At 39.2% G+C, this 18,560-nt stretch overlaps 1 protein-coding gene across 1 annotated transcript in view; it reads left to right on the top strand.

Annotated features, from left to right (window-relative positions):
- The first annotated feature begins 2,361 nt into the window (after positions 1-2,361).
- LOC147837607 (uncharacterized) overlaps positions 2,362-18,560 on the top strand; it is a 36,770-nt gene continuing 20,571 nt past the window's right edge. Inside the window, exons 1-2 of the mRNA XM_087311306.1 lie at positions 2,362-2,553; positions 2,659-2,781. Coding sequence (XP_087167432.1) covers positions 2,415-2,553; positions 2,659-2,781 — 262 coding nt within the window. The 5' untranslated portion in view covers positions 2,362-2,414. The remainder of the gene's footprint in view (positions 2,554-2,658; positions 2,782-18,560) is intronic.

Below are 18,560 nucleotides of genomic sequence, written 5' to 3' on the forward strand. Positions count from 1 at the left end.
CCTGCCGAGTGAATTTGAAACTACACCCTGAGAGACTCTTTTTTTCCCCTCTACGGAGCGGTTTTTGTTGACAGTTTTTGAACTATTTCTTCTGAGTAATCTTAAATTTTGTTTTCATTTCATTCTGTTAATTTTATTTACTTGAGCCTCTTTAAGGATCCCAGTAAGATTTCTATCCTCTTCGGAGCAGTTTTTGTTGAACTTTTGATTTAGAATTTTTTGATTAGATTTTTTCTCCCTGTGCTTAGGCCCTATTGGGTCATTTTTGTTACTAATAAATTTGAGAAAGACCTGCACTTGTGTCCGTTCTGTTCCCTGACACTTATAGCATTGAAGTTCCTCATCCAAAGGGGAACACTGGTTAAACACACTCAGTATTGATCAACAGGTAAAACACACTCACCTGGATCATCTTTGTGTGATTGAAATGAAATCATCAGAAACAGTTGATGACCATCTCTGATGATGATGATGAGCTGATGAGCAACAGAAGGTGCTGTTGCACAGAAGAACACACTGAAGATCATGTGACTACATCCAGAAAATACAAATGAATTAAACAACAGTCACAGTAAATTAACTATTATAATCAGAGAAGCGCAAGGTGTGAGCATGTTGTTTATGTAAATATTACTCATAAACTTTCTTAGTGCTCAAATTCAGCTAAACATACTCTTTTCTTTGACACTCATTCTACCAGGATTCATTCTCTTTTGAAAGGCAATTGTGTCTAAATAATAATATTATTAAAATATATATATTATTAAAATAATTAATATATTATTAATAATAATTAATATATTATATTAAAATAAATATTAGTAATTAATCAATAAGAAATACCTTCAGCATCTCAAACTTTTACCTGTGCAAGAGCTGAACTCCACCATGATCTCAAAAGGGCCCTAATCAATTAATTATGAATTATATAATTCAAACGTGCATAAATTTTACACATCAGTAATTATTTTTCTATGAGTATTTTTGCGGAAGTTATAATCAATGAACAGAAGCTTGTTTGTAGTTACCAAACTCATTTTCTCTTGTTGAAAATGAAAGTATGTTATGAGCTTGTTTGTCCTGTTCTTTCTGCAGGTTTATCTGCAAAAATTTATGAATCTGTCAGCTTCTTAAAACTCAGTCATCAGCCTCAGGGAGGAACACAAACACCTGGAACGTGCCTCTGAGTTTTTGTTTCTTTACACGACACATAAGCAGTACATAACAAATAGTTCACCAATGAAATGTTCATAACAATGCAACCAATAAACATATTATATTTTATTTGTTTTAATCAGGGTTGTTAAAAAAGATATAAAGACATTAACGACTAACAATGTGTTCTAACCAAGTTTCAATTTCTTGACACAACACTGTTCTAATAGACAAATTTTAGCAAAAAAAACAAAAACAAAAAAACATTGACAATGTTTTACAATAAAAATAACTACCATATTTAAAATGATTAAGTATATGTTTTTTTGCTAAATCTCCATAAGTCAGTGCAAAAGTTATGTATATATACTAAATGTATATATCCACATGTATTTACTAAAAAGAGGTTAAATAAATTAAAATAAAGAAAAAGTGCTAGAGTTTTGCTGCTGCAACATGTTGTTCTCTCAATGAAAATGAAGGCATCCTTGTACTATGTCCAGTTCTGCCAGAATGTTTGTTTAGAATGTTGACTTGTGTTTTTTTTTGCATGAGACTAAACACCATATTTCAGTTCTACATGCTTTATATCTGAGCTGCCAGTCATGTTAGCTGTTTTTCAACATGTTTTTCTTAATCTGTATATATTTTATTGACTGATTAAATTTGTTGCTTATGTTTATCCTTCATCACTTAGTGGGGAAAATTTTGTAAACATTGCTTTTCTTTGAAGTAATGACTGACATATTTACAATCATTTTACTTTCGTCTTTATCTGTGAGAAAATATGGTAGTCTGATGATGATTTACCAACTGGTTTGAGTAGAAATAAAATACCATGTTTGTTATTTCTATGATAATATATTCTTCACATGATTAGGGACATATTATGACATATTCATGACTATGTTTTGGTGATAGATTAGCAAATTTGTTTATTCAATTCCATTTAGGTTTATTTTTTTATCTTATATTACATATATCATATAATTTTATTAAGTGTATTTGTTACTATATTGCAATCAGAATTAGAAAATAATAAGATGTTGTGTATTTATAGTTGATGAAGTTAATAGATTTTCTATTATTTATTTTATTTTATGTTTTTATATCTGTAAATAAACAAAAGATTTTAGTCAGAAAAAACCCCGCCCACCCCGTTTTTGAGTCACTTGCAAAAGTATTTAAAGTGAAAGTGAAAAGCTTTAGTTTTGGGTGACCTGCGTTTTCAAAAAACGTCCTGCTTTGACATAATCAGAATGTTGCTTCTGGTCCTAATCAAGATTAATGGAATTGAGACATATGGAATAACTGTGGGAACATCCTATGCACAATTTGATAACTTCACCATTAGAGAACTGAAGATACGAGCACTGACTTTTTTTCCTGGAGTAAATGGTAGGCTGAAGATTTCTATGACTGTTATAATAAATATTTGAAATATAGAAAATGTAAATTGTTTATCTCATTGGTCTTAAAGTTTGTGTTCTATATTGTTGTCAGATCCAGCGAGACTGAAGGTGGTTTTTGGTCAAACTGAGCTTGAAGATTATCAAACATTTGGATCGTGTAACATTATTGAGCAGTCAGTTCTTGACGTCATGCTAAGGTTGCCATATAATGAAGGTACAGTATCAGACTTTTAATTTTCAGTGAGGCTGTCTAATGGCTTCCGATGACGTCTTTCCATTTTAAAATTGTCACGTTTAAGATCTGATTTCTTTAAATATCAGCGATCTTCACTGCATGTTAGATATACAATATGAAGTGGGTTTCAGATCGGACAAAAAGCACTGCATTAAAGTCTATTTCCTTCCGCCATGTCTTTAAAATATGATAGTTTGTTTTACCCTAATATTTTGGTTGTTGCTAGATCAGATACAGTTGCGACAGAAAGTTAACGAAAATTATTTACATTATTTAAATTTCACATTTGTTGTATTTTATCAACGTCTACCCCCAACCCAACTTAAACCCAACAGTTACAGTAACATACAGTAGAATTTTTTATGCTATCTATTAAATTACCCAATAATTTGTATTTTTTAAAGCCTACCCCCACCCAACCCTAAACCCAACCATCACAGAACTGTAAAGATATAAATTATTTATATATATTTATTCATTCATTTTCTTTTTTGGCTTAGTCCCTTTATTAATCAGGGGTCGCCACAGTGGAATGAACCGCCAACTTATCCAACATATGTTTTACGCAGCAGATGCCCTTCCAGCTGCAACCCATCACTGGGAAACCCACACACACTTATTCACACTCATACACTAGACAATATTTAGCGTACCCAATTTCCCTATAGTGCATGTGTTTAGACTGTGGGGGAAACCGCAGCGCCCAGAGGAAACCCACGCGAAGACAGGGAGAATATGCAAACTCCACACAGAAACACAACTGACCCAGCCGAGGCTCGAACCAGCAACCTTTTTGCTGTGAGGCAACAACACTCCCTAATGCGCCACTGTGTCGCCTATTGTTATACAATGTCATAAATGCTGCAAATTGATGTGCATAGCGCACATCCAGCCGCGTGTAAATATTGTGTTCACACTGAAAACTCTAAAATCATTAAGTGCACTTTAATTACCCGGATGATGCACTCATTCAGCCGCTAAAATGAAGTGTGTAATGATGGACACTTCACACACTCAACGACCGCAGGTTTGCATACGTAGCGGAAGGGGCGGAGCTATCGGACGCACATGTTAAATAACTTCATTTATTTTGGATGGTGAAAGCAAAATTCTCCTGTTAGAGTGATTATAGCGCCTCCCGATGGTAAATGTGGTTATACTCACGGCAGGTATTATCTGATAATTCAGTCGTTTATTTCACTGATTTGGCAACCGTCAAACGTCATCAGGGAAACGGTTTGAATTTCCGCTTAGTAAAAAAACATTAGTGTGCCATTTGGGACGCCACTACATACATATACTATCCTGCTGTGTGTGTAAGTGCATAAGTACATAGTGCATGAGTGCATAGTGTATAGTGTGCCATTTGGGAAATAACAAAACATAAATAAACAAACAAAATTTGCTCCAAATGCCCGTTAATATCTAATCTTGTGCTAACTAACATTAGCAATGTTACAAACACAGTTGGGAAAATGCTTTCAAAATGTAATACATTATATATTAAAAGTTACTGTCATGTTTTTTTTGTAATTGATTACATTACAATATTAATATCTCAGAAATGCATTACACTACTTTTGTATTACTTTAAGGTTACTTCAACCAAAATAACCATAATAAAGTATGACTCTTATGAATTAAAGTATGACTTTTCAAAATGTCTGTTTTCAAATACATTTTGCTATTATTGTAATTATTCTGAAAGATTTTTGTTTGCACAAGGAGTATAACAGCCTGTGCTCCACACAGAGATCTGATCATTTATTTGACATATTTTCTTTTAAATATATATTCATAGTGCTTCACCTTTTACACATTATATATATATTATGTATGGGATTTCTTTTTCCATTGCATTTCTTTGTATATTTATTTTTTACTCAGTAACGCATGTGATTTAAAATGTAGTGAAGTACAATACTTTAGGCAAATCATACTTAAGTAAAAGTAAAATTACAGATTTTAAACCCTACTCTAAAAAGTACAAATTAAAAAAAAAAAACTACTTAAGTACAGTAATGTGAGTAAATGTAATTCATTACTTTCCGCCTCTGTAAGCATGTGCTTTTAAATAGCTGGAGAACGTGAGCTGAAATGGTTGCTGTTTAGAATGGTAAAAACAAAAATATTAATGTGAAAGTCAGTCTATGTCATGCAGTCTCTAAAAAAACTTTCTACTGCTTTAACTCGACCAGCAACATGTTCAAGCCCTTAAACAGAAAGCATTGTATGACAATACTCTTCACCAAAGATGCACCGTCGACCCAGAAACACGGCAGTCCAACTCAGCCTAAACAGGCTAAATAGGATTTTTCTGCAGGATCGGGAGTGAAGTTATCTTTTGAATGTAAAGAGAAGTGTGGCTGCTTATGGAGCTGTTTACATATTGTGTCTTTTGCGCACACAAATTCATTATTTCCAATGGAGCACATATTGCATGCCCTCGCATTGTCCGGAGGCACCAGTTAAAAACCACGAGTCTCAAGAGTGACTCGTACTGACCAATTAGCTTGTATTGAATATACACATTTCGGTAGACTAATTACCTCAAACAAACCCAGACCAGCCAAACACTGCAGTGCTTTTTCATATTATGGATGTCAATGATTGCAAATATTCAGTTTTCTTCATGTCTTCATTTGTGTAAAAAAACAGGTTTTGAACCACTGAATGATGAGAGAATTTTAAGTTTTGGTTGAACTCTTTGTCTTTTGAATCTATCAAGCTGCTGTAATAAACCCACTGTAATGTATTTTTGTGAATATTAAATTACCGAAAGAGCTGCAGGTTATTTTGTATATTAATGGGTAAATTTTATGTGTTTTAAAAGTGACTTCAAAGTAAAGTAATTAATAATCTGATTATGGCAAACCGTTTTGACTTTTATTCCTTCTCAGAATATGTATTCTTGATGTCAACAATTCAATTTAGATATCAGCAATCAACATTCTTGATATCAACAATTCAGTTCATGATGTAAAAAAGGTAATTGTTGAAATAAAAAATTGAATTGTTGATATTAAGAATTACATTTTTAATATCAAGAACTGTATTTTCACTAGTTAAATGTCACCATAGGCTGCCATTCAAATTTAATTGTTGATATAAAAAATTGATTTCTTACTAGTTAAAATGAAATTCATGATATCAATAATTTAATTGTTGATTTGAAAAATGTAATTGTTGATATCAGTAATTTAATTGTTGATATCATGTCACAGTCTGTGAGGGAAAAAAAGGAGTGAGGACCCCAATGCAGATAACTAAGGATTTCAAGAGTTCACACTTAGCTGATGATTAATTATAAAAGCTTGTTTGGCATGCTGTCCTGGGAGAGAGCCCTGAGCTCATGAGATCCTCGAGCCCAGGGCTCCCTCCCGTTGCAAGGCGGGAGGGGAGTTTGAGCTCAGGTAGATCTCGAGAACTCCGCTGCTGTAGCAAGTGAATGCTCTTGAAATTAATTACTAACTAGAAGCGTGTCTATGTTGACAATTTGGATTGTTCAATTGACTTAATTGCATGTTTTTAGGCGATGGGAGGAAACCGGGGAACCCGGGGGAAACCCACGTGAGCACAGGGAGAAGTGCAAACTCCACACAGAAATGTCTGCTAGTTTTGGTAGAGCCAGGAACCAGAGACATTCTTGCTGTGAGGCGACAGTGCTATGCACTGGGCCACCGTGTCACCCGTCTAAGAAGTAGGAGTAGGGGAGAAAGGGGGGACTCTTCAAAACGAAGATAGCAAAGGAATAAACCCCAGGGTATTTATAGTAGTTTAGGAGTCATCTGATTGGATCGTAGTGAATTAGATAATGCGGGTCAGCTGCTAGCAATCATAAGCACGTGATCCTCTCGAAATTTGTTTGTTGCAAAGCGGGAGGGGAGTTTGAGCTCAGGTAGATCTCGAGAACTCCCCAAAATGCCTTTGTATAGCTCGGAACAGCAGCCGCGTATTGAAGAGCCCCCCAAAAAGCAGGTGTAACAAGCCATATCCGGCTGCTGGATATAACGTTGATAGCTTAGGAAGAGAAGCTCCTACGGGAGCAGAGCAAAGTAGGCTGCTAGAGCCTAGGCGGGGTGAAGGCAGGGCTGGATTGACTCCGCGAGAGTCAAGGCTCAAATATATACACCCCTGCGGGGGTGGGAGCTGGGGTTTGATTGCTCAAGCAAGAGTCGGGAAGGTTTGGGCGGTGGAGACTCTTGCATGAGAGGGTGGGAGGTGGCTAGGGCCTGAACTCCGGCAGGAGTTGAAGCTCGTTTTAGTCGCCCCTGCGGGAGCTAGAGCTGAGGATTGAGGGCCTAATGAAAGGAAGAACATATCGAAAGAGTGACGCTGAAAGAAACAGCGGAGAACTCAACGCTGGAAAGGAATTGAGGAAATAGGAGGGTAAGGAGATAAGGGGGAAGATCAGAGAAGGGTAAAGGTAGCGGAAGCACTCACGCTGTAAGGAAGAAAGAAGGGGCAAATAATTGCCAGGCGGAGAATCTCGACGCCAGAAAGAAGGAGAATATAGGAGTATATATGCATATATATAAATATATATATGAATATATATGGTTATTACATGGTAAGGGCCGGGCATGGGCGGTGATTGACTCTTGCGAGAGTCGAAGCTCGTTTTAGTCACTCCTGCAGGAGATAAAGCTGAGGATTGATGGCCTATGAGAAAGGAAGAGAAGAGAGGGCGGAGGAACTCAACGCCAAAGGAAGAAAAGGAGAGAGGGAATAACCTGCGTGCGTGAGCATGCACGTGCGTCTATTCCTGTTTCGGCATATGCATGCACACGCATCGGAACAGGTATACATCGGATGTATGCGTATAACATGCGTGTACATACCATTTGTAATGGCCTGGGTGGGGGGGGCGGCCCAAATGGTGACTCTTGCGAGAGTCGAAGCTCAGCGCGACCCCTGCGGGGGTCAGAGCTATTGGGGGGGGGGGGGCAGTAAGAGTCGGGAAGAGGGAGGGGGTAGTGCAGGCTCTTACTGGAGGTGGTAGTGAAGGGGTGGCCGGGGATGGGCTAGGGGTGACTCGCGAGAGTCGAAGCTCGGATTGGACCCCTGCGGAGGTCAGAGCATGGTGAGGGAAGGAGCATTGTAGGTTTGAAAGGAAAGTTAAGAGCATACATGCAACCTGCACAACATGTAATGCCCATAGGCTCACATACTCATTTGCTTGCACGTGCATATGCATATTTAAACGTACGCCCACACCTATATACATGTCTACGTGCAAATAAGCATGTATACGTGTGCAACCACACGCTGTATCTGCGCGAGCAACCACACACATTCCCATGCGCACCCATACACAAGCACACACACACGCGCACTCCAGCCTACTTAGGGTCGAGCTCGTACCCCTAGCTGGAGTTTGGAATTTAGCTGAGTAGGGCTAGCTGGGCTGTCTTGAGGTGGGATCGGCTGAGGCGAATGTAAGCTTTGAAGGCATTGGAGGACCAACAGACTAGGGTCTGGATTTGGTGCGAGGATAGACCTTTGTGAGCTGCTGTGGTGGCTGCGCCAATTCTAAATGAGTGGCTGGAATATAATTCGGGGGAAACGCCCGAAAGGCGAAGGACTTCTTTCAGATGTTTTTGAAACAAAAAACGAGTTACTGGACGGTTAGCGTCATCAGTAAAACGTGGGGCATGTGGGTCAGACTCCTTTGCTCTCCTTGAATGGAGAAAAGCTAAGAGAGTTTGGAATGGCTGTGTGGGGGAAAAATGTTAAATATGTAAATAAAATGCCCTTTGCTTGTCTGATCTGTTTTGCTTTGCTTAATGAAAAAGGCGAGTGTTTCAGCATTCAGCAGTGTTAGATAAGATATAGTGTGGTGTATTGCGGGGTTGAAATTGGATGTGATAGCCATTTCTGAACACCTCAGGAAGCCAAAAAAGCCAGGGTAAACATGGCGTCTAGTGTACGGGCTGTGTGGAGTGAGAGGTATCCTTTGCGCAGTGTGCGTATGCACTTTACTAAAATATTGAGTGTAATGGGTAGTCTAGTGTCAGGAAGGGGGGGGGGTGATTTCTGGATACCTTAATGAGGAGGGAAGTTTGAGCGTTAGAAATGGCTTCTAAGGTGGCCACGTAAATCAATTTATGAAAAAACTTGACCCCACTAAGGTAGCTTTTAATGGAGCTTGCCTGGATATTTTTGGCTGTATGGAGGTGGGAAATAAATGAGGTGATGGTAAGCAATGAAAAATCTGGGAACTGTATGTGATACAGGGTATGGAAAATATTTATAAGATTTCCATGCTGTGAGATACGACTCAAGGGTCCTTGGTGCGACAGCGTAAAGGATCAGAGATATGGAAGTTTTATGGCAATATCATTTGTGAATAGAGTGGAACAGGTGTTGGATGCTGGTCTGCTTCCGGTACCAAGAGCCGAAATTTCTGGAAAAGAAAGCGAGAGAGAGAATTAGCAATTTGATTTTTGCAAACTGGAACATGTCTAGCAGTCATAATGAATTGCTTTTTGGCTGCCGTCCAAACGAGGCATCTTAGTAAGGGCATAATTGGAAGTGCGTGCGAGCGTCCTTCATTAATGCAATAAACGGTGGCTTCGTTGTCGCAATGAACGAGAATGCTGAGGCGGACCATTCATCTCCCCATAAAAGCGCTGCTGCGACTATGGGGTAGAGTTCGAAAGCGCAGATTATTGCTGATTTCTGGGTAGACTGAGCATCTGCGGGGGCCACGTTGAAGCAAACCAGTGACCTTGGTAAAAGCCGCCGAACCCGACTGAGGGGGCAGCGTCAGTGAATTAATTAATATCCACCGGGGAAGAAATTAGGTCGCTATAGAAAAAGGAACAGCTGTTCCATTGCTTAAGGAAGGAGATCCATAAGCTGAGTTCATTGCGACTGGGTTTAGAAAGATATATGGTATCTTCTAAACCGGGGACAGAGGAGGACAGCTGAAGGAGGTGAGTAATAAACGGGCGGCCTTGGGGAATTATGCGCATCGCAAAATTGAAATGTCCGAGAATAGATAGCAGTTCGCGTTTGGTGCATGATTGTTTCTCGAGGAAAATTTGAGATAAAGAGATTATATGGTCGAACTTTTCTTTGGAAAGGGATGCTTGAAATTTATTCGAATCTAAGTTGATGCCCAGAAATTCTATGGAAGTGCTGGGACCGGCTGTTTCTCCTCTGCGAGGGGGATGCCTAGATTTTCGAAAACCTTTTGGGTGATCGATAGGTGTTTAGCTGGAGGTGAAGAAGGTGGGGAAATGAGGAGAAAATCATCGAGGAGATGGATTATGCGGGATTTCGTAGTTATTAGATAAAATCCAGCATAATGCTTCTGAAAGCATATCTAAAATTTTAGGACTACTTTTGCAGCCGAAAGTTAATCGGACTGCAAAGTAAAATTGTGAACACCAATGAATGCCAAAAAGGTGCCAGAAGTCTGGGTGAATTGGCATGATTTTAAAGGCAGATGAAATGTCGATTTTTGCAAGCCAAGCATTGCGACCGACTAAACTGATGAGCGAAATTGCTTGGTCTGTATCATGATAATTCAGCGAGTATTCGTCTGATGGAATGGTGCTGTTAATGCTAGGAATATAGAATTGTGAGGAGCGGAGACCAATAATCAAGGGTTTTTGCTAGAGAATTCTCAAGTCGCAATGTCAATAGGACTAATACACGAACGCTGAACAGTGGGGCAAGAATAGTACTATCATGAATTTATTATCGATTCTTTTTTGATTAACGAATTCACTGTTGCAGGTTCGTTAGTCGCAGATTGTAGATTGGAGCAGAAAAAGATTAAGGAAGGGAGAGCTGAAACGCCCGGGTTAGATCATTGGGTTAGACCTGAAATCAGAAATCAGAAGTTAGTATCAGGGTGACAATGTAATTCAAAGCAATTTGAGAAATATGGCATCGAGGATGTGAGCCATGTGAGTGGAAATGCATCCTTTATGTAGAGTGTGATTGTATTTGAAGAGCATATAAAATGTAATGGGTTGGATGAGGGTCAGGTTCTGCAGCCAAATGTCATGGTCTTTTTATTAATGCATGGTCTGATAGCTTGATGTCGCTACGTGCAAGGATGGTAGAGGTGAGCATTCATCTCCCCTCAAAATGGCAAATGAATGGAGAGCTGAGGATAAGGGGTATGGTTTGTCTGGTGGTCCTGGAAGTGTTTACTGAAGATCCGTTGTCAGAAATGTCCTCCTATTCATAGCAGCCAATCGGGAAGTTTGTTTTGTTGCTGTTTCACATCCAACTGACTTGCCATTATAAGCTTACATAAGACACTAGTGTATGAATAAATGAGTCACTGGTCTAGTGTAATTAGACCTCAGTGCTCTGTGTATAAATTATTATTTTTTTTTTCTAACATCAAACTCTGAACTCTATAAGACTTCAAGGGCGATGTCACCACTTAGTAAAACTGAATGGAATGTTAGTAATTGGCTTTACTTTAATCCATGAAAAACATTTGTTGGTATCTTAACTTCATTCACAAGCGGGTCCGGCCTAAATTCGTTCATAAGACTTGCAATAGAGTCAAGAGAGAGGGTGGGACCTTCTCCAGAGAGCTTATTGGATGGTGACGCTTTTCCTTACAGCTATTGGCTTAAAGGAGAGCCAGTCAAGCGTGCCAAAGGTGAAAGAGCCCGGCGGCCATTTTGTTGATCAAGTTCACCATTGTTTATGACTTGAGCTGTTGCTCTGCTGAACATTCTAGCAAACAAGCTGTTAAATGTTATGGATCAGTGGACGGGCAAGAGGCAAGTATCTTTAGTTAAAATCATTGTTTACGCTAGTCTTGTTATTCAAAAGATTTATAAATGTTTTAGTCTAAATGTTTGGTAAAGTTATATTGCAAAGCTTCCCTTCATGTGCATAGCATGTGCACCGCTAGGAAGAAGGTAATGGTTCAGTTTCATTGCGATGGCTTTGGAGTTTTGGCTGTCATTTGCTGGAGAATATGGTTGAAGACACAGCAGATGCGTTGAAGTGGAAGGTTTGATGTTTTGTTGAAGTTGTTGATGCAATTGTTGGAGTTGTTTTGAAGTAGTAATAGTAGGAATGGCTGACGTGAAACTGACGTTTCAACACAGTGTCGAGATCCCGAAGCGCAAGTGTTTCGAAACACTGCACCGAAGCATGATCCGAAACACCCAGGTCACGTGACTAAAGTGTTTCGAAACACTTGGTCACGTGACAAAAGCGATTCAAAGCATCAATCATTTCAGAGGCGTTTCAAGACCCGGAGAATCTGCATTTGACTGGCATGATCTTAATTTTGACACTGTCTAGTATGGCCTAGTGGACCGTGCGTGTGCACTATGGTACTATATGTCAAATTTGTTTTGGGTTCGAATCTCGACTAGTACAAATACTCCAAAATCATGATTTTATGTATTTTAATCATGTTACTGTTTTATGGTGTAGCCTAGATAGGATACAGCTGTGGATATGCCATCAATTTAGCATCATTTTTGTAACATTGTAAAACAATAATTCATAGTTTTACAGTACTGTGATGGGTTTAGGTTTTGGATAGACGTTAATAAAATACAATGGGAAATTTAATTAATAATATAAATAATTATTGTTAACTTCTGGCCACAACTGTATCTGATCTAGTAACAACCCTGTTTTATGAACAAAACAATACAAATTTATTTACAAGGTGTTTATTCGGATGTCAGAGCAATGTTGAAACAAAACGATACAATAACAAAGCATTACCAACTGGTATTAAAGCATTTCAACACAATTGTGTCAGTCTGGATTCGAACCCATTTTTCCCGCATGGTTGTCACGAACTCTAACCGCTCGACTAAACTATCTGATGACTCCTGGCTACAAAGTGGAGTTTGATACCTCAATTTGCTCAACTGTTCTTCGCTGAAGCTGTTTCAGTGAAATACAAATACAATGACCACTAGGTGTCACCGTAGAGTGGTGTTTCGAAACGTTTCGATGCTTCGACACATTTGCTTCGATAGTTTCAGTGTTTCACGAAGCCTCGCTTTGCCCACCACTAAGTAATAGTAGTAGTTGTTGTTGTTGCTGCATTTGTTGTTTCTGCAGTTGTTGCTGCTGCTGCTGTAGATTGTAGCTTGTAAATTATAGCTAGTACAAATAAAACATTTCAGGCAGTTTGTCTCTATATTTTTTTTTTGGATCAAAATGTTATAGGCAAACTTTTTGCGAACTAAATTGAACTAGTTTTAAGCAGAAAAAGTTACCAAAAGGCCTGATGTATCAATATGATACATAGTTAATTTATAAAAAACATGTATATGGTATAAAAATGTATCGTGATAGGATTAATAAACATGACAGTTCCAAAAATTTTAATATTCTGACTATTTCTTCGTGTCAGTTTTAACAGGGTTAAGAATCATAATAATTAGGTATCTAAAATTTATATAGGGGAATTTTTTAATCCAAGTATTATTTTCTTTTTTGTTTAAAATATATTCAGTAGGCCCACACAGAGTCTACATGCGCAGACATCTGCAGTTTTCTACAGATTTTTAGCCCATCATTGAGTCTATGTATTTACTTGTGTAAATTTGTGTACATTTATTTTTACTCAGTATTTAAATTCATTTCACTAATATTACTGTGATATAATAATAGTAATATTAAAATGTTGATATGATTTATTTACAATACAGTTGGTAAAGTAGTATTTTCTACCTGTAATTCTCAGCAGAAATAGCAAGATATGTTTGCAGATTCTGTCTGGCCCTAATATTTAGGGTTGTAGCCTACTTTTAAACATACATTTTGTGTGATCCCTCTTATTTTTGCAAAATAGTTAATTAATAATAATAAAGAAAATTTTTAAGATTACTCAAACCTTTTGAGCTCAACTGTAAGTATGATTTGACAGTTTATTTTGATAAAACTTTTACATGAACCTGGATGTGAGACTGCATGTTTTTGTTTTGAATGATTTTGAATTAAAATGTGTGTGCCAACGTATGCAATTCATACCTATAAACCCTCTCGTTTTTGCCATATTATTTCTACCATATTTTATTATTCTATCCGCTCTTCCGTGTGTGTTTTTTCCTGTATTTCTCCCGCATTTGTAATGTTTCTATGAAAAGTGAAAGTAGCAGCTACACAATGCCGATCTCAAATGTGATGCAAGAACTGTTTAAGAGAATTAAGCTTTCACATTATTTTGGATTGACAGCATGTTGAAATTAATGTAAAAACAGCCGCATTCCTTTCCAGTAAAGCTTTATGAGTCTATTGCCGCCCTTATGCAGCCTCTGAATCAGTATAACGGTGCTGAGTGATGGACTCACTCCATAGTGATAAAGACGGCTTCTAAACACGCGATTTGAACATGAATGAAAGCGCATACTTTAAGATTCAGGTGTGTAAATAGACAAATACACAATAATATGTAAACATGTTTTATTTAAAACACAAGTAATATTATCTTAAATTAGCATAAACAAAACAAATGTTTTCATTGCAGACTCGCACCTCTCTTATCAAACAAAACAGAGAGTCAAACTAAATTCATTTGTTGCTCTTTAGTAAATAACTAACGTTAACTGTAATCAATATTTAAATGCAGTGAATAAAAATTTTCTCTTTTGAAGCTGACGGTCCATAAATTTACTACTATCAAAAGCGTTTACCATAAAGTTAACTTTTCGCACAGTATAGATGCAAATATGCGATTTTGGACACAGTTCAGGTGTGGCCGTGCGTTACTGCCCCCCTGCCTGGACAAAACCACTTTGTCTGCATTTATGTTTAACGTTAACTTAAGTAAAAGCCCATGCATGCAGTGACTGACTGGCGATAATGAATAATTAATTATATGGCTGCCCGTTGCTCCCAAAAACATTAGAAGTTGATTAAAAGTGTGGTAATAATAGTGTGGGTTAAGCCAACCAATTCCTTATTATCCAATTTGTCATGGCAGTTTTTATTTTAAGGCATTGTTTGTTCTCTTTTTGTTTTCTATTTTGCGCTCCACGTCTCTTTACTCTTCTCTCCATTTTTAAATGACTGTAACCAAGCAACGGATCAATCAAATGGTCAATGACGAAGGAGGGGTGGTATAATTTTTTTATTAAATAAAATACAATTGTATATTTATATAAAATGCAGAATAAACATTTTTAACCAAAAAATTTATTTATTTTGTTTAATATGTATAATAATATGTATAATTTAAAAAATAGTTTTTGCACAATAGCGCCCCCCCATGTTTGGCGCCCCTATGCGCCGCATATACTGCATACCCCCTTTTTGCACCACTGCCGACCAGAACCGAAACTAACTAGACTGAGACGCTGGGAATGAAACACCACGCTGCAGACAGACGAAAACACAAACACGAGTACAAGAGCGCGTGCGTCTGAGGGACACGGCTAGTGTCCGAGCTCTGCCACCAAAACAAGAATTTACAAGACCAGAGTGGCAGAACCCTGACATATCAAGTATTACTTTTCAACTAGTAAAGATGTTCATTTTTGATATCAACAATTGTTTTTTCGCTGGTGAAAATGTTAATTTCTGATATCATGAATGTAATTGGTACTAGTGAAATTAGTAATTTATAAATCAAAAATTACTTCCCTAATTGTTGATATCAGAAATACCTTTTTACATATCAGAAATAACAAATTAACATGTTGAAATATAATTGCAGATATCAAGAATTCACATTTCCCCTCGTTCCCCTAGGGGGGGAACAGAAATGCTATGTGGAAAATCTTTCACTATGGGTTTTCATCAGAAACCAATCATCTGAAAGAGTATAAAATCGGGACATTGAAATGCCAAATGAATTGGCTGCATCAGCATGCACAGATGGCGTCAATGACAATCAGTCAAGTATAAAGACGTGGCTAGTGCAATGCTCGACCTCCTTTTGAGCTGAGGAGACTTTCACGCTTAACAGCTAAGGGACGATCATTGTGGTGAAGGTACATAGCATTTCTGTTCCCCCCCCTCGGGGTTACAACCCTTTAGTTTCCAACATGTCCCCTGGCCCTTACTTACCTTACTTACCTGTTCAGGTTTAGCTATATTTTTTGGGGAGTCGAAAATAACCCAGTAAAAAGGGTTTTAATACGACAGTACATTGAGAAAGCATTTAGTCCCGATAGATTGACACTGCAGAGTTCACCTGCTACCCAAGGAGGGGAGACCTGGTGACAGCCTGAGGCCCAGCCCCGGAAACGGGGGAGGGGTACATAAGAGGATGGTTAGCGGGGAGGGACGACACGAGCCCATTTTAACACAGGGGGGACTAAACTGTGGTTGAGTGAGCCTATGGGATCGCCCGCAAGGGATCACGCATAGCAGGCACCTATACCCAGAACGCGGGCTGACCAGCGGGCAGACCTACAACGTAGTGGGCCAGCAAGTGACTCCTCCGCTGAGTCAGTGCTGGGGGCCATGGAGGAATCTGCAGGGCTCACCTGACGGGGAACTGAACTGACAAAGCTGAAAAAGCACACATACCTCCGTGTTAGGGAGAATGGTGCAGCAAGCGTGTTTCAACACCTTAACTGAGTTGTTTCCTCAATCACCAAAGGGTTACCTAATACCCTTGAGGAAACCAGTTCCATTTGCAGATTGTAAAACCTTGCAAATGTATTAGGTGTTGCCCAGCCCGCAGCTCTGCAAATGTCTGTCAGAGAAGCGCCACGTGCTAACGCCCAAGGGGATGCAATGCTCCGAGTGGAGTGCGCTCTCACCCCTGGGGGACACGGCTCACCCTGGCTCAGATAAGCGAGGGAGATGGCATCCACTCTCCAGTGGCCCAACCTCAGTTTAGATACTGCACTTCCCTTCTGCCGACCACCATACCAGACGAAGAGCTGGCCAGAGGATCTTAGGCTCTGAGTGCTGTCTACATAGATTCACAAGCAAGAACAGTACACAATAATGAAGGGCTGGGTCTGCCTCCTCCGCAGGCAGGGATTGCAGGCTCACTTCCTGATCCTAAAACAGCGGGGTAGGAACCTTGGGCACATAGCCGGGCTGGGGTCTCAGGACAACGTGAGAGTAGGCCGGCCCGAATTCTAGGCATGAGTCACTGACCGAAAATACCTCCAGGTCCACAACCCTCTTAATAGAAGGCCAGCGCCTGCGCTTGATAGCGCTGGTAGGTGGCCATAGCATGCAAGGTGAGGGTGGAGGAACACGCAGCACACTGTGTAAGTCCACTGTGCGCATCCAGGAAAAAAAGCTTTTTACACCCATCTAGTCATAACTATCTCCAGGCCCACAGCTGAAGCAGCCCGGGAAAGGACGGCCATCATGTCTGCTTTTTAGATGCCAATGCCGTGCTTTCCACCCCGGAGGGAGCGAGTGGGTTCGCATCCTCATCAGACAATGACTTCCAATTGACCCATCCAATTACGCAGCGGTGGACATCTGATCCTCGGTGCCATCAAGTGAGAGAGCGACCATCTTAAGACAGAGAGCTTCTCTTCACCTGAAGCTTGGATGGAGCACGTGGAGGAACGAGATGTCTGCAGCCCGAAGGCGGCGGATTTACTCCCACTGTAATCCTCAGATCTGCCCGAGTGCCAACCGCAGTGCGAGGGACAACTGAGGTGGATGGCTCTTTTGCAAGAGCGAGCAATCTAAACTGCACAACAGACATGACATCACAGTCACAGCATGCACTGCCCGCGTGTACCGTATTAACATGCTGGACCCCCCAGACATGAAACGCTGTGCTTGTGCCCATCATCCGGGTATAGGAAACTACCGCATCCAGAAGCAAAATGTCGGACCGACGTCTTGAAAAAGACGCGCTGCAAAACCGTGTTGCTCTTTTAGGAAAGCTTTTCCCTATATACAAACCGCTCTTGGAGGAATAGACCCAAAGAATGCCAGGGAAGGGACAAAAACCCAGCTCGACCGTCTGCCACTGCGTATACGTGCTCTGGACCAGGAGAAGCTGCTTCTCGATCTCTTTCTGTAAACACAGGTAGGAGAACCCTCAAAGACTCTCTCAGATGCTTGTGAAAGGCTCTGAAAGCGAAAAGGAGGTCGAGCATTGCACTAGCCGCATCTTTATACTTGACTGATTGTCATTGACGCCAGCTGTGCATGCTGACACCGCCAATTCATTTGACATTTCATTGGCCCGATTTTATACTCTTTCAGTCTCTGACGAAAACCCCATAGTGGAAGGTTTTCCACATAGCATTTCCGTTCCCCATCTGAAGATGAAATTAAGTTCTTGATATCAGGAATAGACATTTTTACTAGTTACAATATAATTGTTGATATCAATCAATTAGTTTCTGACATCAGGAATGCAGATTGTTGATATCAAGAATGTAATTTTTCAAAATGGCTAAACATAATTTTTTGATATCAACGATTACATTTTTGATATCAAAAACGATGATTTTGCATTCCCACTTGTACAAACCTGAATTCTTGATATAAAAAATGACGTCATTACAAAACATTTATAATATCAAAAATGAAATTTCAACTAGTAATAAACATATTTCTTGATATCTGTAACTTAATTCTTACAAGTTAAAATTTAATTTTCATTAGTAATAATTGTTATTTCAGGTCCCACAAATTGCTTTGTAGATATGTGCATGTATGAATTCATTAATGTGCATAGTAATGATGAATTTACATTTTTGATATCAACAACTGAATTATTGATATTAAGAATTACATTTCCACCAGTAAAAACTACACACTCTCAGTAGTAAAGGTACAAAATTGTACCTTTTAGGGTACAAATGGCCCGTCAC

Source organism: Danio rerio, chromosome 25, assembly GCF_052040795.2.
Source record: "Danio rerio strain M-AB ecotype USA chromosome 25, GRCz13ab, whole genome shotgun sequence".
In the NCBI taxonomy this organism is placed as follows: Eukaryota; Metazoa; Chordata; class Actinopteri; order Cypriniformes; family Danionidae; genus Danio; species Danio rerio.